Source organism: Populus trichocarpa, chromosome 4 (assembly GCF_000002775.5).
Source record: "Populus trichocarpa isolate Nisqually-1 chromosome 4, P.trichocarpa_v4.1, whole genome shotgun sequence".
NCBI lineage: Eukaryota > Viridiplantae > Streptophyta > Magnoliopsida > Malpighiales > Salicaceae > Populus > Populus trichocarpa.
Genome location: NC_037288.2, coordinates 1,067,128 through 1,089,467, shown reverse-complemented (window position 1 = coordinate 1,089,467; position 22,340 = coordinate 1,067,128). Strand labels below are relative to the sequence as shown.

General features: G+C 30.3%; 1 protein-coding gene across 3 annotated transcripts; it reads left to right on the top strand.

Moving 5' to 3' along the window:
* The first annotated feature begins 11,604 nt into the window (after positions 1 to 11,604).
* LOC7479055 (calcium-dependent protein kinase) lies at positions 11,605 to 17,174 on the top strand. Of its 3 annotated transcripts, XM_052452386.1 has the most exons (9): positions 11,607 to 12,528; positions 14,033 to 14,176; positions 14,283 to 14,435; positions 14,535 to 14,644; positions 15,387 to 15,554; positions 15,637 to 15,764; positions 16,087 to 16,186; positions 16,271 to 16,353; positions 16,911 to 17,174. In XM_052452386.1, exons 1-8 carry the CDS (start codon positions 11,808 to 11,810, stop codon positions 16,343 to 16,345), a joined length of 1,599 nt encoding a protein of 532 aa, XP_052308346.1. In that variant the 5' UTR covers positions 11,607 to 11,807; the 3' UTR covers positions 16,346 to 16,353; positions 16,911 to 17,174. The 3 variants fall into 3 exon arrangements, 2 of the variants coding, with proteins under 2 accessions (XP_052308346.1, XP_002305576.2); XM_002305540.4 differs by lacking the exon at positions 16,911 to 17,174 and having other exon boundaries at positions 16,271 to 16,649; XR_002981235.2 differs by lacking the exons at positions 16,271 to 16,353; positions 16,911 to 17,174 and having other exon boundaries at positions 11,605 to 12,528; positions 15,699 to 15,764; positions 16,087 to 16,162.
* Positions 17,175 to 22,340: the final 5,166 nt, after the last annotated feature.

Below are 22,340 nucleotides of genomic sequence, written 5' to 3'. Positions count from 1 at the left end.
AAGATATAGACCAAAATTGATCTAAATCAAGGGTCCAAGACAATATTCTTCCTAAAAACACGAAGAACATGCCTAGAAACCCAGCAATAAACTCAGCACTATCAACTCCCCTTTAAAATTGGCATTTTGGACTTATAAAACATGCTTTCTTTATCTCAATAAGTCGCATTACCATAAACAAATATGTTTGAATAAAAAAAAAACTAACAAACAACATCAAAACATCAAAATCAAGCAAGAGGTTCTAAATCTAAAAACTATCAACTTAAAACAACCTCTATGTCCATGCAATATGGATTCAAAATTGATTTTTTTGAACCTATTTTGTGCATAAACAGACCTAGCAAACCTAGGATAAACATTTTTGCTTCAACATGCATTATTTACGTTAAACTAAAACAACATTATATATCAAAAAACCAACTTGATAACTTTATTATATCAAAAACATAAAAAAAAGCTTTTAAAAGAACACAATAAATAAAAATCACAACAACAAAGAGGTGAATACAATATCACTTACTAAGCGTTTCAAATCTTTTTTCTATGTTTGTAAACATAAACATAAAACAAAAACAAATAAAAAAAAAACCTCAAACAGGCCACAAGAGCCTCCTTTTGGATCAGAAAATATACCTAGAACAATTACTCTCTCTTTTTTCTTTCATTTGAAAAGTTTTGCCTTTTACAAACTTACTATCATTTCAAAGCTTAAGGGATCTTTGTGTTAAGTCATTGAGCCTTTACATTTAGGTTTATTATTATTATTTTCCTATTTTTTTCTCCCCTTTTAGACTCTTCCAACTTTGATCTTAAAGAGCTATTTATAGGGTTTGCTAGGTTTTTGGGAGGTTTTGAATCCATTTATGACCTCTTGATCTTGAGAGAAGTGTTATAAACCCTTGATAAGAACCCATTGAGGATCCTTTGTGTGTGAACATATGAAAAAAAATGCATCTTTCTCATGTTTTGAAATGTAAAATGGATATCATAACTAGTTTATGATTATCCATTAGAATTCGGCCAAAATATCAAAAACACTTCACTAATCATTTCATTCATTTTATATCAGGGTTTAGCTATAGACTTTAATATTTGGGGGTGTAAAACTACACAGTAGAGTATACCCTCAAGTATTAAAAATACAAAATGTAAAATAAATACGATGCTAAAATTTACATTTTAGAACAGTTAAGGTTTCACCCAATAAGGTAGAGACTTTCTCATAAAGAAATATTTGCTTTGGACCTTAGAAAAAGACCAACAAATAGAAACTTCACTAAAAAAACAATTAAACAACAATGTAGTTACCCCAAGTTAGGTGTACTAGGGGTGATACATCTTCTCCTTGCACAACCAGTCCATTTCCCGGACTCTCACATACCATAGGTTTTCTAGTAACCATAATACTAGATGGTGACTCAAGAACCTTATAATCATAATTTTATGATTAATTGAAAACTCTTTTCCTTCCCAATAATACCTCTTAGGAAGCATTTAGCACGTTGTTCGACGTCGCCCTATGACAGAAAGGATGCATACCTTCTATTTGGATCCAACCTTGCTCAATTTGAAGATCTGTAGCTTCATATTCATTCGTTTGAAGTTGTCAACTCGATCAACCAACACTATCAAAACAGAGGTCAGTTTATTGAACAATGTGTCACTCATATTCTCTTCATTAAGTTTGAACGACGTGTCGTTTAGGGTTTTCAATTTGGGTTTGGAAAATTTTGATTGAGTCCCTATTCTTTCAATTTCTTTTAATTGCACCTATAATTGCTTCCAAACTTTTAATTTTATGCGATTTCACCCCTATCAAACTCAATTGACTACCCCTAAGTTGACCGTCTTTTATTTTGGTTGTTGTTTTGAATTTGTGCATTTTGACCCTTAATTAACCAACAAACTTTGAATTTCTTTAATTTGTCTCATGATTTGGTCAATTTCAACCCCTATATTCATGTGCTTTTTCAATTTGGTCATTGGTTTTTGGATTTCTTCAATCAAGTCCTTAATTACCCATCAAACTTTAATATTTATGCAATTAAGCCTCTGATTTGACCAAATTAACTTTTTAAAATTGCAATTCAACCCCAGATTTGAATTTCTTCCAATTAAAATCTAAAATGATTTTAAAAATTATTTTTTCTTGCAATTAACCCCTCAATAAATTCAATTAAACCTTTAAAAATTATAATTGAGTCCTTAAATATCTAATTTTGAATTTTCCTCCTTAAATAGAATTTTCTTCGTCAATAGAGCCTTTATCAATCGAAAAAAACATTGTTAAATTTTTTAATCTTGTATATTTTGATCTTCCTCAAACAATTTTCATCATTTTCTAGGCATTCTAGTATATTTTTCTTACTGATATGTTTTTTTGATTTTCTTCCAACATCTTTCCAATTTGTTTTGTATTTTCTGTTGTCTTTCTTTTTTCTGATTTGTTTTATTAACATGGAGCTCGAAAAATAGGTAACAACACTCTTAATAATTTTAAATTCATTTGTTATCATGCGTCGGTAAATAAAATGGCCATTTTGGTTTGTCTTTGTTAAAAAAAAAACCCTTCAAATATGATGGTTCCTATGTAATTTTATTTTTTCATCTGATTCGCATAATCGAGTATGCTCTCCACATCGATCGCATAGTGTATTTAATAATTTATTATAGAGGTTGGAATTTTAACAAAAACCGTGATCATAAGATTTAAAATCTAAAAAAATAATAATAATATACCTACTTAACAATCAAATAATTTATTATTCTGATTCACCTTGTCAATTTAATGTTGTGGGAGATAACTTTGGAGACTAGTGTGGTATTTAGCGATACCGTCTAACTATATTTTTGAGATTTTTTTAAAATTATTTTAGTTTTAAATTAAATTTTTATGTTTTAAATTTTTTTAATATGGTAATATTAAAAATAAATTTTTAAATATAAAAAAAATTATATTAATATATTTTTAAATAAAAAATATTTTAAAAACCAACTTTTACTGTAGCCTTGCATATATTTTTGTGGAGCTGGGTAATGAAATCTATATATCTAATGTTATATTTATACAAGACCACTGGACTTTTAGCAATCCAACCATAACCATTAACTCATGTTTGTGGATTTGATACCAGGTGAGTGGGTTGGGTTTGACTGCGCATATTAAGCCTAAAATCAAGCTCAATATAAATCCAAGGGTGCTTAAGGCTGTTCATTAAGGTCCTTGTGCTTTTCTAGAATCCGTGTAAAAGCGATTTGTTTCACTATGGTAGATTACAGGCCTGAAATGGAGGGGTAGAAACTAAACACAAACTGCGTCCTTAACATCACAAAGAGGTCTTCATGGCTTGCAAAAGTTCTTACACAAAGATGTCTTGGGTTGGGTTGACTTTTCAAATAGAAAGCCTTTTTTCTTTGATTTTTTCAAAAGACAAATGACTTTATTAGCAATAAGAACATTGTCTAAAATTTGCCTCCCTTTGATGATAGCATTCTAACATTCCCCATTAGTTTAAGGCAGGATACTCTTTACACGACTAGCAAACGCCTTAGATATGATTTTGTACAGATACCCAATAAGGCTAATGGGTCTGAAGACCTTAAGCATATTTACTCCAGCAACTTTTGGAATCTGGAGAATGAAGGAGTTGTTAATGCCATCAAGAATAGAACCTCAACTTTAGAGTTTAGGTTGATTCCATCAGGACTAGAAGCCTTGCTCCCATCACAATTCCAAATAGAAACCTAAACTTCATTTAAGGAAAATGAAGCTTCCAAAGTTAAGGAAGAGAAGGGTGGTATCTGTTGGAACCTCAACTTTAGAGCAAGATGGTCTGACCCTTCTCTCCAACTTGAAGAGATGATGCATACAAAAGCTAAAGATAACAACAAACAAAGAAAAAACACATGAATTTTAATAAGCGAAAAGGATTGTAGATATGAACTTCAAGTTCGTAGGTTTTATTTTCTTTAGAATAACAATCCTTCAGTCCTTCTCTCGTTAGGAGGTTTACAGAGCCTAATATAGATCAAAAATCCTACCTTAACTAGAAAACAAAATAAAAAATCTGAAAATAACAAGAAAAATCACAAAAATTTCCAAAATTAGGGCTCAAGGTAAGATTTTAAAAACATAAAGATTTAACGATCGGAAAACAGCTTCTAAAAACTCCTGTAAAAAATTTAACGTGATCCAACGATCAAATTAAAATTTATAGTCTTTTTGAGGTGTTATTCTGGTTTGGTGTAACCAGATTTCCTCTTAGACGTTGTCCTATCCTACTGGTTCATAAATGTATCTGCTAGGTCATCCACATAATTTATCTACGACAAATTCTTATCTAGTTATAACAGACTCACACCTAGCTGTCCTGAATCACTTATTGTCGCAAGTTCAACTAAATCAAGAGGTCTTTTGTAATAACTAACAATTTCTAGCTTAACCTCAGCAGACTTTGAGATGATCTTTCCATTAGCGGATAGTGAGAGAATAGCATTCATGTTTTCCTTTTTAGTTGCAGAAAGATGGAAAAAACGATTGTTTTTAACCCTTAAATTGCACCAGTAGACTCTAGATTTTTTATACCAAATGGACTCCTGCATACGATAGAGTGATCTGAGCTCATTCAAAAGTGCCCTTCTTTTAGATAACCCTGCAACTAACAGAGTCTTGAGTTCTTTCTATCCTTCAAGCAACTCAAATTCTTGCTCAACTGCCTTGACTTTATCATCAATATTGCCAAAAACATCCATATTCCAGAGTCTTAAGCACTCTTTCAAATCTTTAACAGCCTTCACAATATTCTTATTACCATGTTCAGAATGCATTGATAAAGACCAAAAATCTTGTATAAACTTCCTGAAATTAGATCTCAACCACTAGCAATTCAAAAATCTAAAAGGTCTGGGACCTCTGGGTCCCTAGTTGACAAAATCTAACCGTAAGTGTATCGACCTAAATCTCCAATGACGCACCATGGTTTGGATCGATAAATTGGCTTTGAAAATCTTCAGATACTCCCACAATTTTTTCTTTAAATGGTGATCATTTTTTTGCATAAATAATGGACAGAACACCGTCAACGTTATATTCACACAATTTTCCCTCCACATGCAAGATCCTCCCTAACAAACCTACCGATGCATTAGAAACAATGAGAATGGAGGGATTCCAAACATAAAGGAATCCCCTAGAGAGACCAACATAAGGCATAACATACCATGATCTAGAAAGGCGATCCCAGACAGAGTTGACAAACTTTTCAACTATATTCTCCGATTTTCAACTTTTAAAAAACATATAAAAAAAAGGCTAACACAGTTGCATCTTCTAAAAAGATGATTCTCTTCCAACCTAAAATAATTTTTTTGCAATATATATATTGTTTATTAGTTCCAAATGAAGATAAAACATAGGTACAATGATTTCTTAAATGCCTTAATTATGTGTGAGATTTTTATAATAATATCATCCATGATTTTAAGCCCTTATTTCATAGGCTTAGAAAATAATATCTTGAACACACCACTAAGTTAAAAGGATTTAGGCCAAAGCTAAAGTTTCCTTGTCTTTCTATTACCAATCCTAGTGCTTTCAAAATTGTTGAAATAGATGCCTTAGAAGTAGGGCAAGGTGGAGTTCTAAAGCAAAGGATTCATGATAAACAATAGTTAGTCATGAGATTCACCTCTAGACTTTGGAATGAAGCCTAACAAAACTATTCCATAATTCAAAAAGAAACCTTATTAATAGTTTTGTGTATTTCTAAATTGGAAAGTGGTTTTATTAACTAAAAATTCTTATTGAGAATTGCTTGCAAATATGCAAAAGAAATTCTAATAAAGGATGTAAATAATATTGTCTCTAAACAAATATTTGCTAGATGGCAAGGAATTCTATCTGTAGTTGATTTTGATAATTATAGGTTATATCAAAGGAGAAAACAATTGTCTTCCTAGTTTTCTAACCAAACAATTATTGCAGGGACTTCAAACTAATTAAAAGCAAAGAACTATATTAGAGGAACACCTACAGTCTTTTCTAATAAGAAAAATACTCTAAATTGTCCAAAGAAACTTATGGTCTAGCCCTAATTCCTCCTACTAATGATAAGAAAAATTCATACCCTTTCATTCCATAAAATATTTTTAGCATTTGTGAGATTGAAAGAGCTTCGGTTCCTTCTTTAATTCTTCAAAAGGTGACTATATTGCTCTTATCATAGCACTTTATCTCATTGCACAATAAAAAAAAGGAGCTATCTAGTACCAAGAGATAATAATAGAGACAATACCAATCTTTCTCCACCAAGGTCCGAGAAATAAAGAAAATTAGGCTTATTCTAAGCTCATGATTAAAGGAATTATTGCTTTTGATGAATGAGGCCATAATCTCCACACCTATAAATTTGAGATGAGTGGGAGGAGTGTGGAGTCAGCATCGATGATCGAAAGAGTTGTGTTAAGCAAATGGCCCGCGGTTGACTAGTCTGATTTACAGGGAAAGCTCAATCCCAACTCTCTTATCTGGGGCAGAACCTACCCTAGAGCTATTGCCAGATTTCATCTCAAATCGAGCTGCAGTTCTTCTTTCAAACCTTTCTCACAAACTATTGACATTTTTCTCAAAACTTACAATTATTTTCACTACATCAATGCTTGGAAAGGAGCTCTAACATATTATAGCATTGTTGGTAAGCATAGATATTTCATTCGATTTCAGCTAAAATCTTAAGCGTCTTTTTAGAAACATAGAAAAAACATGTTTTTGTTGCTTTTAAATTTTTTAAGAAGATGGGTTGTATCGTATTTCTAAATAGTCTCTAATTGACTTGTGAGCACTCTTGAGATAATTTACATAGTAAAAAGAGTTTATTATTTTAACCAAGTCATTATTTAAATTTATTTAGAAGTATGGCGGATAATGATTTTTATTTAAAAATACATTAAAATAAAATATACTTTTTATTTTTTAAAATTTAATTTGATATAATCACATCAAAATGATATAAAAAAAATAAAACTAAAAAAATTCAAAAATTTCTAAAATTATAATTGGATCACAGCATCAAACACCCCGAAGATAGCCTTCCATTACTTTTGCTTAATTTTTTACTTTTGAGTACTCCTAATTCATTGTTTTTTTTTTATTCAGACTATTTTCTCACGGTTGAGACTTTATTTTAATGTTTGAATCTCAAGCAAATTTATCAATTTATTCATAGAATTGATGTATTTAGGGGGGGAAAACATATGTTGATGTAGAAACAATTAAATCCATAAAAATTAGTTCAGATTTCAAAATCATCGATCACATTGTCCTTTTTCGTTCTCTTTTTATTCAATCACACTATCGTTTCAAGTCTTGAGCTGATAGCCCATATATGTCGACTATAATTTCAAAGTTCAAATCGGAAATATTGCAAGGAATATTCTGTGTTCCTGTATTAATATTTACAGTCTAAAAGAAATTAACAAAAGTTAAAATCGCTTGAAAAAACATTATTCATTTAGAGTCAAAGTTAAGATTTAATTGAGAGATAGTTTTGTATAATTGTATAGGTTGCTTAAGGGTAGCAGCCATCTTTTGTATTTATACTTGTAGGGTTGTGTACAATATAATGATGGAATGTATTCTATAAAATAACTATTCCTATATAAAAGTGTTTACATTGTATAGGGTCTCTTTCCTTAATAGTCAATGACACTACTTATTGAATAGTGTGATAACAATGTGATATCGGTGATGTTTTCTTTTCTTTTGTTTTTTTTTTTTTTTGAAATTCACGCTATCATGCAAAATTTCATAATTATCCTCTTATTTATTAAGATTTTAATTTTGGTTTTTATATTTTATATTTTATATTTTTGTTTTTTTTTCTCTTTCATAAATTTTTAATTTATTTTCAATTTTATCCTTCAATTTCGATTTGTGATATGTTATTTTTTTACAATTTGATCTTTATTTTTTTATTTTTTTTATCATTTTATTAAATTGATTTCTCTTTTCAATTTAACCCTTCAATCAAAAATTTATAATTATCTTCTAATTTATTTTTTGTTTCAATTTTGATCCTTATTATTTTAATTGTCCTTTTGCTAAATTAATTTTCTTTTTAATATCACTCTTTAATAAATAAAAAAAATTAGTTGTCCTCCAATTTGTTTTTATTTCTATTTTGATCATCATTCTTTTAATTGGTTTTTTTTTTTTTTTTGGATTTTTTTGTATAAATATTTTTTTTCAATTTCATCATTCAACATTTTATTAGTTGAGGATTGGGAGTCATGGTTTTTTCAAGTGTGTTGCTTCTGGTCTAATGACCCGGGTAATGGATTTGAAAAGTTAATTCGTATTGACTTTTTTATACTTATTTTGTATTTTGATTTTATAATTCGATATTCGATTTTTTTGAAGTAGGCTTTGTAATTTTTTTTAAAAAAAAATTATCATAATTTCATAATCTGAACTATTAGTTAAGCAGGATAATCTAAATTAGCACGATACTAGGGATGAAATCATATCTTAAAAAAAAAAAATCAAAATAATCGGTTGTCGACACCCAGTTGAGAACAAAAAAGAATATTCACAAGTCCCATAAGTGCACAAAAATGAGTGGACAAAATGCAAATATGCTCCACACGTTGTGAAGAAGCACACAAAAATAACTAACCTTGAGTCTTCCTTGTAATGATGGGAGCAGGATTACAAGGAAAATGCATATTCTTATCTTTTGGACTGCGATCTTCTCCATCAGTTATAGACTTATAGTGTAAAAGAAGCAACAAAATGGCGGCATGTTCCTTATTGCCTTTTCAGACTGTCTTTAGTTACATTCTCTAGATGAGATAATAGAAACATATGAGATATATTTTCATACAAATTTATTTTATGCTTTTGTTTTCATCTTTTTAACCAAATATATTTTTTGTTTTTTTATATTTATCTCTTCTATTTTAGGATAAATCTCTTCTATTTCTTCAATTCTAAAAAAAAAAAGAGAGAGAGAAAGAAATGGAGGGGATTAGGCCATGAATTTCTCAATTATGTCAGCAAATATAAGACAAGTGGTAGTTTCCTAGCTAGCCACTGACTTGTTGTGTTTGGTGAGAGACATGTACAACGACTGACAGGAAAGCATACTAGGTAGGCTAGAATTTTGCTATGTCGTTGATTGGGATTTCATCTTTTGTTATATATATATATATATATTTTCCGCACGCAACTCTACTTGGATAACAATTCATTTGAGTTTTATAAGAAAATTACACTAAAAAACGTTAATCTCGGGATGAATTTGCCTGTCTTATGCTACCTAGTTTTTTTTAATATTTAATGTATGTTTGTTAACGTATGATGTATTTTTAAGTGATTTTTAATTAAAAATACATTAAAATAATATTGTTTAGTTTGTTAATCCTTAATATATGTGTTGATAATGGGTGCATGATGTTATTTAGAGTCATTTTTAATTGAAAATATATTAAAAAAATATTATTTTTATATTAGCACCATAAAATTATAAAACAATACTTAAAAAATTAATTTAATATTTTTTATTTAGAAATAAATCGAAATAATATATATTTTTTATTTTTAAAAATTTATTTTTGATATTATCACATCAAAATAATCTAAAAACACCAAAAAAATTAATTTGAAATAAAAAATAAATAATAAATATTTTTTTTCAAAAACACTTTTAAAATACAAAAACAAATGTACCCTAAGTATAAAGATAAAGATGGAAAGATAAAGATCGAGGAGTTTAAAAGGAACAAAAATTTTAAAAAGGAAAAGAACATTAAATAATAAAGACAATTCAAAAATTTTATATGCATGGAAAAAAATTAAATTCGTGGCAAGATTTAATCGTGCTTGTTGTAGCTAGCAAATTAATTAGTATGTTATCCATGTATTTTTAGGATTCAAATATTATAATATTTCAGATGAGTGGGGATTTAAACATCAAGATTCAAGGGAGGCATATCACTATTTTATGATCTCCAGCTAGCGTTCAAATCTTGAACCAATATTAATTTAGACAATTAAGTTTATTAAATTTATTTGAAAGTATAAGATTCATGTAAAATGTATATCTTTAAAATTATTAAAGAAAGATATTTTGTTTGAAGATATCCTTTATTATATATATTTTCATTTGTTAATTAATAACGGTTGTTTTTCAAAATATTTTTTATTTGAAAATATATTAAAATAATATTTTTTTTCATTTTAAAAAATTTATTTTTAATATTAGCATATTTTAATCTAAAAGAAATTAATTTGAAGCAAAAAAATAAAAAATAAATAATTTATGAAGGAATTTTTATGGCAGTATTAAGAAACAATCCAAAGATCTATGCATGTTTATGACAAATTAATCAATTTGTTAAGAGATAATTTCCTTTGATTAAGAAATGAAAGAAGGACCCACTTATCCTTCTTGATTTGTGATTTGCAGGACAGATTTGATTCAATCATTTGCTCTCTTTTTTTTATTAGTTAAATAATTAGATATATGGATTTATATTCATTATTTTTTTCTTCTTTATTCTTTCACCTTACCCTTTGTAATCTTTGTGCCTGACGTGAAGTGATTGATCTCCTAATCTTCCAATTTGTTCACATGATAAAAGATTTTTTTAAGAATATTTTTTAACTAAAAATATATGTTTCTTTAGATTTATTTTTATTTTTTATATTATTATTTTAAAATCATAAAAAACATTTAAAAATATATTAATTTAATTTTTTCAAATATAACATAATTTAAAAAACAAGTTGAATCATATTAAAATTTGGATAGTTTCTTATTGAATAAGAAAAAAAATAGAAATTGAATAGACAGAAGAAGAAAACTTGTTATTTAAAAATATATTAAATTAATATTTTTTTAATAGTTATGATAGATTGATATTAAAAATATTTTTTTAAAAAAACCTGGAAGCCAAAAAAAAATAATAATAATTAAACAGGGTGCACTTTGTGGGTAGGAGAGAGTCAAACAAACTATAACCTACATTATTGCTAAACAAAAGAAAAATTCTACAAAAACAGAAAATTTGCATGCAAGAACCTTATTACTTCAATTATATTACAAAAATGATTTACTTACCATAAAAGTAATTTATAAATTTATTATATTAAATCTTAATTGTGCTAGTAGAAATCTTTGTAAAACTTTTTTGTTATATTACAAAAATGATTTACTTACCATAAAAGTAATTTATAAATTTATTATATTAAATCTTAATTGTGCTAGTAGAAATCTTTGTAAAACGTTTTTGTTATTACACATAATTTTATAATTTAAAAATAACTATATAGAGAAAACTCTAAGCCATTAATTTTTTTTCTCACCAGCCAAAAAAAAAAAAAAACTAAACTAAAAACATCTTATTTTTTAAAATGAAAATATTTCATGTTTAATGCTCCAAAATACAATCACTTGAATAAAGTGTAAAATCTAAAATATTTAAAATTAAATAAAATAATAATATTAATTATACCGATAAACCTCCCTAAATTCCTCTTTCTTTAGGGGTCCAGCCTTTCTATCTAACCTGATATAATATAAACACAAAATTATTGAAAGACTCTCATATATGGTATAGCCTTGAAGAGAACTTGCAAGAAAACACGTTAATATAAATTGAGTCTCTCTGAAGATTCAGCCTTCGAATCCCAAAAACTTGATCTGGGTTTTGCTCAAATTCTCACGAAGTTTATATCTTGACTACGTTTTTTTATCCAAAGCGTCAATCTTTAACACCATTTCTTGGAAAAAGTTTCAATTCTTGAGATGGGTTGTTTTAGTAGCAAAGAAAAAGCTCCAAGACCAGATGCTAATGGTTGTACTTATAGACCATCAACAACTGGTTATTCTAGGCAACAACAACCTCAATATCATCAAAGCCAACAAAAGGCCGTAGCCCCTCAAATTCAGACACAAAGCCCACCACGAAGACCTCAACAGACACAGCAAAAAACCCCAACAAGGCCAGTTCCAAAGGTTGATACTATACTAGGAAAACCTTTTGAAGACATCAAGCAACTCTATACACTTAGTAAAGAGTTGGGTAGAGGTCAGTTTGGTATTACTTATTTGTGCACAGAGAATGCTACTGGTCATAGTTATGCCTGCAAGTCAATTTTGCGGAGGAAGTTGGTGAATAAGAAAGATGGAGATGATATTAAAAGAGAGGTTAATATCATGCAACACTTGTCAGGGCAGCCAAATACTGTGGAATTTAGAGGGGTTTATGAGGATAGTCAATCTGTGCATCTTGTTATGGAGCTTTGTGCAGGCGGGGAGCTTTTTGATAGGATTATTGCAAAAGGGCATTATTCAGAGAGAGATGCTGCTAAGATTTTCAGGGAGATAGTGAATGTGGTTCATGCTTGTCATTTTATGGGTGTGATGCATAGAGATCTCAAACCTGAGAATTTCTTGCTGTCTAGTAAAGATGAGGGTGCTTCTCTGAAGGCAACTGATTTTGGACTGTCTGTGTTTATCGAGGAAGGTTAATTTCTTAAATCCTTTATGCTTTTCATTTTAGTTCAGTTAATGGTCATATAATATACGTGATGTTGCATTACGCTGAGTTGTTTGAGAATTGTGTTAAAACCTGGTGTGTTGTATAAGGTTTGTGCTTTTAGTTTTGTGAATTTCAGAATTTTTCTGCATAACATTGTTGGAGTTGTTCAAATTCTGGTTTCTAATTTGTTGAATTTGGTGTTAAGTGATAGAATTGGATATTTTCTATTAGAATGAGCAACTACAAAACAGAGAATTGGGTCAGTTGATATATCCTATTTGCTGGATTGTGTACCTTTTATTGTTTTTCTGGTAAGAAAGAAGACTCTTGTTTTTCTGTCTTTGAAGTTGATCTAGCTCACGGGTTTGGTATGCAAGTCAATTTATTTTTGGTGGAGCCAGCCTCCGACTGAATTTCTATTTGCGAATAGCAGACCTGACCTACATTCTGCATGTTATTAATTTTGATGCGGTTCTGCCTCTGACTATTATTATGGGTAAAAGCCTAGTGAGGCTAGCTTGATTAGCCATAAAAGGTGCTCGCAACAATGTCTTTCAAGAAATTTTTTCAGATACTGTAACGGCACCTTTTGTTTATTAGAAGACGTTTTGAGCTCAGTGGTGAGATTAGACAAACTAGCAAATGATCCTTTTCTTTTACTATTTTTTGAACTCCTTGGATTAAGCTATGTTGAGGAAAATGTAACGCATGTAAATAGAGCAGGATGGATAGATTTCAGGAAATGTGACGGGCTGTTTCCTGCCTGCAGTTGACAAGAAGTTATATTTGGTCTTCTGTTCATTTTACTTTTTTCAGCTGATATTTAAAAAGTATGGAGTGTAAAACACTTGTTTTCCTGCTCTTTCTGTTTTATCTGGCTAGCAGTTACGTTTACAAGTCAGTTTATTTCTGGTAAAGCTATCCCCTGCTGATTTCTATTTGAGAATAGTAGATTCAACCTTATTTTGCATCTTGATAATTATGAAGGGGTTCTGCTTGTGTCTATGACATGAGTAACCCTAGTGAGGCTAGCTTCAGTAGCATTAAAAGAAGTTAGATACACTACATTTCTCAAGAGGTTTATTAAGGAGCATTCTGAGGTTGTAGTGAGATCAGGTATTCTCATAATGAGGTTTTGGTGGACTTGGGCAATCAATAAATGCCTAGTGATCTTTTTCCATTTCTTCTTTTAACCTTGTATGACTCATCTAAATTGAGAAGATAAGGTGTATAAACAGAGTAGGGTGGACAAATCTGAAGAAATGTGATAAGCTGTTTTGGCACTAGCAATTGACAACAAATTACATCAGTTCTTCCATTCATTTTACTTGTTTGTATGATCTTTCTGTCTCAGTTATCTTCAAATTTCTACCTTTGCTACTCTTTTGAAACTCCATTCAAGTTTTAGGATTGTATCAATTTGTTCTTACAAACATTAAATTGACCACGAATTATTATGTTGACTGAGCTTTTCCAAAACATTTTGCAGGGAAAGTTTACCGTGATATAGTTGGTAGTGCGTACTATGTTGCTCCTGAGGTATTGCGGCGCAGTTATGGAAAGGAAATAGACATTTGGAGTGCGGGAGTTATCTTGTATATTCTACTCAGTGGTGTACCTCCTTTTTGGGCTGGTAAAAACAAGTTTTGGCCACATGTTATTTGTTTAAAAAATCTCTCTTATAAATTGCTTTAGATTTCCACTGTGGATTAATTTAATTTACTAAATTTGTGTTGTAGAAAATGAAAGAGGAATATTTGATGCCATTCTACAAGGAGACATTGACTTTGAAAGTCAACCATGGCCTTCGATAACGAACAGTGCAAAAGACCTGGTCAGGAGGATGTTGACTCAGGATCCTAACAAGCGAATCACTTCTGCACAAGTTCTTGGTAAGAAGCTTTATTTTTTGGTTAGTTTCTGGTATCACATCTGACTTTTGCGCTGCACTTGCATGCTTTTGTGCCTTACATCAATTAATGTGTGGTTAGAGCATCCATGGATTAAGGATGGAGGTGCTGACAGACCGATAGACAGTGCTGTTCTCTCTAGAATGAAACAATTCAGGGCAATGAATAAGCTGATGAAGCTTGCTTTGAAGGTAAATTTTTAATTTATCTGAAATGCCCTTATTGCTCTTATGATTCTTTCTGAAGATCCGTGTTGTGATTCTTGGTTGTCCTCTATAAAGTATTTGCTTATGTGTCTACAAGTGCTATGGTTGAATGAACCTTGTTGATTGTATGTAGAAGTTATTTTGCAAAAACTATTTAAATATATCAAGAAGAGTTATTGTAGCTTTTGGCATTTCATTTAGCAGCGTTCGGCATGTGTATATGCTCATATCTTCTGCTTCTGTAGTTATTAACCACCTATTGACACAACGGGTGTCACCCAATGCCTTGGGCCTTTGCATCCGATTTTCTGTTTAGAGAGAGTTCAGAGTTGGAGACCCTAGGCACAGGACATACTTTCTCCTTCATAGTATATTTATTTGTATATTTCAATGGGATTGGATAACATATAAACTATAGGTGGTAACAGAAATGGTTAAATGAAAGTTTTCTATTCCTTTTTCTTTCTCTTGACTTTAAAATGTTCTCATTGTATTTCCGATGTAAAAATGCATGACAACCATTTCCCAAGATTGGACACATTTAACGGACTACCATCCTGCAATTGTTTCCAAAGTTGAAAAGAGTGCAAGGTGTTTTTTGTTTCTTAATGGCAGCAGAAATTTTAAGATATATTTTCCAAGTTCTGAGTGATAAGAGTCTATATGGGAATATTGGATTGTTTTTGGTCTTCTGTTCATAACAATGTATACTTTGGAAATCCCATAGGTCATTGCTGAAAATCTTTCTGAAGAAGAAATTAAAGGTCTTAAAGCAATGTTCACGAACATGGACACCGACAAGAGTGGAACCATCACCTATGAAGAGCTGAAGACAGGTCTGGCTCGACTTGGGTCAAAGCTCTCTGAAGCTGAAGTCAAGAACCTCATGGAAGCTGTAAGTAATAGAGGGACCTAACACCACTGAATTTTCTGATTATGTCCGGTACCTCTTTCTCATATAGCCTGAATGCAATCAGGCTGATGTGGATGGAAATGGAAGTATTGACTACATTGAGTTTATCTCTGCCACTATGCATAGATATAAGTTGGAAAGAGATGAGCACCTGTACAAAGCATTCCAGTACTTTGATAAGGACAGCAGTGGGTGAGTTCTCATCCCCCCTGTTCACCACATTTCTTGTTTGGAAATCATTGATTTTATATGTTTCCGGTGTTTGATCAGTTTGAACTAGTAGAATGCGAAAGTGAGTGTCATTCGTGCTTTATCCCTTGTAGCTTGCACTTAAAAGTGATTACTGATAATTTATTATACATGTCCAAGGAACTCTAATAAGGCTTATCTATTTTATGATTACATGGGGCAAATTAGATTCTGCCAGTGCCAGGAACCTATGCTTTTGCAGCCTTATTTAAGGCAGTGTTGTAGATGAATCAAGAAAAGTTCGTTGTTATAAATTTCATGACAGGTATATAACAAGGGATGAATTAGAGTTGGCAATGAAGGAGTACGGAATGGGAGATGAATCCAGCATTAAGGAAATAATTGCTGAGGTGGATGCAGATAATGTAAGTGGTCGTTATAATTCGAACTTTTGTAACTTATATTATAATAACAGTATTGGTCAATAATAATACCACGGGAATGAACAGGATGGGAGGATCAACTACGAAGAATTCTGTGCAATGATGAGAAGTGGAACTCCGCATGCACCGAGCCTCTATTAATTCTAAAGGTGAGAGCAGAGCTATTACTTGAGAGTTCATTAGAACCAAAACAATCTCACTGAGAATGCACTAATACACTGTCCAATATGCCATTTTGAATCCAAAACACTGAACTTTGAGCACAAGTTCGGATTGCTCGGATTTGCGTTGTAATGTTTGTGCATATCTAGTATCTTGTTTGTTCCATTTTCTGGTTCCCTTTTCACTTTTATTTTTTTTCCCAACAAGTTGCACTCTCTTGAAAAATTATGGTGGATAATGAATAAACTCTACTGCTATCTCCTCTGGGAGAGCTTTTCCGCCTGTTTTCCTCGTTCCTTGCATAGCAGTGAGAATTTATTGTTATGTGCGTTTTACAAACTCTTTGGTGGAATTAATCAATCGCCACCAAGCCATCAGATTTCTGTGATGGACTAACACTTGATATCACGTGGGAAGAGATAAAAGGAGCACAATTTTATCACTTCAGAAGCAATGAGTTCTGGTCTACAATTGGGGCCAAGGAATATATGCAGTTTTTCCCATGATCTGTGTGTTTACAGCAAAATAAAATCTACAATTTAAGGTGCTGTTGACCCTTCTACTTTTCTTGGATTCACTTAGCAAGAAGCTTGATTGTTCTTGAAGAACCTGCTCCCCTGTGGACCTTTCCTGTCACCATGCTTGCCAGCTAATGCAAGACAATGGTGGCATCTGTTTGCTATCCAACGCAGGAACTATCAAAATGAATTTAGGCAACCAAAAACAGCCACACTACAGTTGAAACTTGTGTACGTGGAAGTTGTAGAATTAAAAAATAATATAAATTATATTTTAGATTTTTATTTAATAGTTAAATTTTGAGGTTGGAATGATTTTTGACATGTTATTAGAGTTTTTATTAATGATGTAATGACAAATTTGAATTTTATTATTCATTTTATTTGATAAATTAAACACAATATAATAACTAACATAATAACAAACATGTGTAAATTTAAAAGGTTTTTACACGATAAAAATATTTTTTTTAGTTTTATTTAAAATCTAATTTAGATCACATTATAGGTTGCAAGTGTCTTGAGTTAATCTACAGAACAGTTAGGTTTAACAATTATACTTTACTTTAAAGAATGCGGTAATCTCCGCCTTCTAATTCTTAAATTTCTATTTATTTAATATTTTGCATGGTGGAACCTAAACCTCCTAATATGGGGGGAGAATATTCAAACAACTAGGTTCGAACCTTTGTGTGCATGATTGTCACTCCCGTGATGCTTTACCTGTTTACTGGGCTTGCATGATATTCAGTGGGTTCGGAGATTAATCGTGGTACGCATAAATTGAGCCAGACACCCTAAGTTATATAAAATAAAAAAAAACATTCAAACAACTTCATTACCAAATGAAATCACATTGTTCATAAGAAAAGTTCTGTCAGTAGTAAATAATAATAATAATAATAAAAAAGAGGGACAAGTTACTTGCAAAACCTAGAAAAAATTCCCCCATTTCGAAGCTAGAAAAACTCGAACCAGAGATCATGTGAAGCTAATAAATAGTGAGCATCAGAAGTTAACATCAATATGCTTAAACTTATAAAACACAAGTTACTAGGAAAACAAAATATAATCTAACATCAACTTGCCTACCCTTTAAGATTATCTCAATTATTATATTATATTGTACTGTAATCTAAACTATAATGACCAGCAAATTAAAGAGGAGCTGCTTACTAATTACATGACTCATTTCCCTTCACAAGTAAACCTTTCATAAATCATAAAGATGACAGATTAAAGCCTGTTAATTAACAGAGGGGTCCCTATGTTATCAATTTTTCTTAATGATGTCCCTTATTTTTGAATTTTTTTAATCTAACCGTGTCCATACCATTAGTCCCTTTGTCATTAAGGTAGTGTTATTTTTCTCATACAGAAAATACAGAGATAATAGAGATAGATGATATAAGACAGAATAGAAGATGAAAATAAAATTATATTTGGTAATCATATATAAAATAAAATAATTATTTATATGTCTTATTTGAAACACATAATAAAATATGAAAAATTTTATTTTACAATTCAAACCAAGACTTGGCTAATCCAGGGTCTAATCCGGTTCAGGTCTTAGAAGAAAAAAAAGGATTGACCCGATCTAACCAGGTCAAAAACCTGGGCTGGCTTGAGATAAAACACGGGTCAGAAATCCATTAACCTTTTGTTCCCGTGACTTGGGTCTTGCTCCAGGTCAACCCTCAAGTCAGGTTTTTAAACTATGATAATGATCATTTTTATCTATATGTTGACTCGGGTCAACCTGGGTTGACCCTCCCGACACGTGACATGGGCCTTGCCTCGGGTCAATCTCCTGAGTGAGGTTTTAAGACTATGATAGTAACCACTTTTATCCATATATTGATCGAGTTTGACGCTCTCGACCCGTGACCCAAACATTGTACTGGGTCAACCCCTGAGTTAGCTTTTAAAACTATAATAATTATCACTTTTATTTTTATATTGACTCAATTCAACACAAGTTTATCTTTCCGACCCATGACCGGGGCCTTGCACTAGATCAACTTCTCAGTTGAATTTTAAAACCATGATAATAACTCATTTTATCTTTACATGTCTTAGTTTGATAATTTTAAAATTGAAAGTTTTTTACAATGATATTTTAGAAGTAATAAGCATTATCTCTAGAGATATGTCATCTCTGTAATTTTTGTTTTGAAAGTATAAGAATTTATTCCAAAATTATCTCAAAAACATGTTTATTTTTATATTTCTGTCTTTTCAATAAAACACATTTCTATTTTTATTGTCTTTGTCCTTTCTGTTTTGGCACAACAACCAAACATTATCTAATGATGATGTTATATGAATTACTTTTGAAATATACTTCTTTTTTTTTAAAAAAAAAAAAGTAGATAATGAATTAAAAAAAAGCATTAAACAACAAATTGAAAACCAAAAACTGAAAATAGCAATTCCCACCAATTTTGTCTTTCCTTGATTTATAATTAGATTATGCTTAAAACTAAAACATTATGAAATATAAAAAAATAATCATGAAAACTCAAATAGTAAAAAAACTGAAAACCACAAAAAATATATTTTTTAATGAAATACATAAGAATTTGGGTTTGTGATGGCTTAGTTTTCATGAAAATAACCGAGAGAGAGAATCTTGGATGTATTTTTTAATGTGAATTTATTATATTATTAATTTTATATATTTATTAGTTTTTTTTAATTTTTTTAAATGATTAATTATATGTGAGGGGAAAGAATTATTGATAAGACCTTATAAATCTTAATTTTTCCTTCTATTTTCTATTTTTTATGACTTTTTTCAAATATAATAAAGCATATTTCAAAGTTAATATCAGATAACATCATTAATGATATGAACAGAAAAGATTAATTTTTTTAAAAAAAAATGAAGGATGCCATTAAAAAAATAGATAATACGTGTACCCAAATCTCATTTAACCATTATTGAGCAACCCCAGGATCATTAAACCAACTTTCTCTTGTGTTCATCTCCCTTGATCACTAGGAAAATCAGGCTTTGAGGGGCTGGTTAGTTTCTTAATTATAATTAATTAATAAATTAATTAAGAAGGTGGGCATAATTTAAAATTAGAAGGATAGGTATCCGAGGTTTTCAAGCTTCATATTCCCCTGACACGAAATTTCATTAGAGACAAGCACTTAGGTAACCTTTCCACGTGAGGTTGGATTTGTATATTACAAAAACTAGGGTTACAAAATCATATGCACGTGTGCACACTATTTCTTTATGCCTTTATACATGGGGAAGAGGGTCATGGACTCTCTTGTCAAGACAGACAGACAGCAGATAGATCTTTTCATTTTGCAGTATTTATAATCATTACTCCTCCATGTCCATTCCCATTTATTCTTTGATAATTAGGGCTCCTCTCTTAGTGATGGACACCTCTTATCTACGTGCAACATTGTTGTAAAACCTAGCGAGTTAACTGGCGACTCGCCTAATCACGAGTTGACATGAATCAAGTTCAATTCATGATTTGTAGGGTTTTTAATATTATTACAGTGGTTATTTTTAAAATATTTATCATTATCATTTTCTCAAGTATCCAAATACAGTGAATAGAGCTCGGCGAGAGTAATCAATGGCTGTCCAGATTGTCCATTAACAGCATGCTCTTGTCCTGATTGGAAACTGTTAACAGTTGTTTTGATATAATATAATTAAATTATTTCGCTAAGCATTTTAGCCTGGTAGAGTTACTATCTAATAAATAGAATGATTGATGAATGCCTAGGATGCTCCTAGCTAGCTTGCTTAAAAACGGGGCACAGACACACACACACACACACCACTTGTAGAACAAGACATTGTTGTATTAAATATTAATTATATCAGAATCGCAAACTGTTTCCAATAATCGAAGATATAATTTTCTTGATCAAAGACTATAAAATATGAGGCCATGAACCCTAAGACAAGGACAAGAAAGCACAATGCACCATCTTAAACAAAGCGATGTGTTGGTAAAATACAGCCTTTTAATATATATATATATATATATATATATATATATATATATATATATATATATGGAGACTTGCTATTTCAAGAGTGAGTGCCTTCTTGTAAGTGTTAATGACTTTGGTCTATGAGGTCATGAGAGCAAAGCACTTGACAAAAGTCACGGAAATTTAAGATTAAATGAAAAGGAATCCTATGACGTTGGCCCAATATTGTTGATCGATCAAGGGGTATTGACAACTACTCGTCAAGCCACCATCCGAGTAATATAAAGTCATTCTTAGTCAAGTCTTTTAGTTTAATATTTTGAATTAAAATATATAAAAACTTTAATATTTAAATAATTACAAGATCAAATCTTACAACTTATATTTTAACTATTTTAATTATTAAAATTAAGTATAAGGTAGTGGTGGGCTTAAGAAAATGTGTTAGAAAGTGATGCAAGAGTTTATTTGAAAAGATAAATATTTTTTGTAGTTAATTTTTTTTTATTTTGTATTTTTATACTTTTCTAGTTGATTTTTTTTTTCTATTCGAAGGGAATAGTTTTCTTATTTAATTTTTATATTCGATATAATTAGTTTTTTTTTTATATGAAGGGTTATAATAGTCTTTTAACAAGTGAAGATATGAATGAATAAAATTAAGTATTTTGAGAGTCTCTCTGTATATAGTTATGATGTCCTAAGTCTTTAAGGGTTTTGACTTGTTATATTTCCCTATCTTTTGCGTGAATTGGTATTACAATTCTATGTTAGTTGATATCAGAGCACAACAATTCTTGGTTGTTTAATTTGGTTGGAGATCGTAAAGGATGTGTATATATCAGAGCTTAATTATTTTTTATGGTTAGTTGTTGTGTGATGTTAAATAACCATGGCTGAAAAAAATTACAGTTGAGGATGTGCATGCTTGTGTAGGAGAGGATGAGGAGGTTACTCGTTAGGAAAAAAAAAAGCCCAAGAACTTGTGTGTTGTTTCTGCGATGAGAATCTTAGTGACAAAACCTATGATGGGATGACTTGTACAAAGATGTTTAGAATTGAATCTTATATTTTAAGAATTGTACAAATATGAGATTTTAATGAAATCTCATATTTGAAATCTTTTTAAGTGTTAAAAATTGAATTTCAAATAAAATTCAATTTTTAAAAATATTATAAAAATAAATCAAAGATCAACCATTTTGATTTACAATTTCAAAGAAGAAAATTGATATTAAAACTAACTTTTCCAAAATATTCATCTAATTTTTTTATAAAAAAGATTTTTGAAGAAATAAAATGAATGTAAAAAAGAGTAATATAAAAAATAGAATAGAATAATTTTTATCTTTTTTTAAAAAAAATATATTCAATTTATTAATTAATTAAATTATAATTAAATATTATAATTAAATTAAATTATAAGAGAATTCATTGGAAATTTAACGAAAGAAAACAAAAGGATTGTAAGAAAGAGAGAA

Coding starts and splice junctions, on each gene's coding strand:
- LOC7479055 (XM_052452386.1), top strand. CDS start 11,808: ATGGGTTGTTTTAGTAGCAAAGAAAAAGCTCCAAGACCAGATGCTAAT. Junction 14,436..14,534: donor CACTTCTGCACAAGTTCTTG/GTAAGAAGCTTT, acceptor ATGTGTGGTTAG/AGCATCCATGGATTAAGGAT. Junction 15,765..16,086: donor TTTGATAAGGACAGCAGTGG/GTGAGTTCTCAT, acceptor ATTTCATGACAG/GTATATAACAAGGGATGAAT.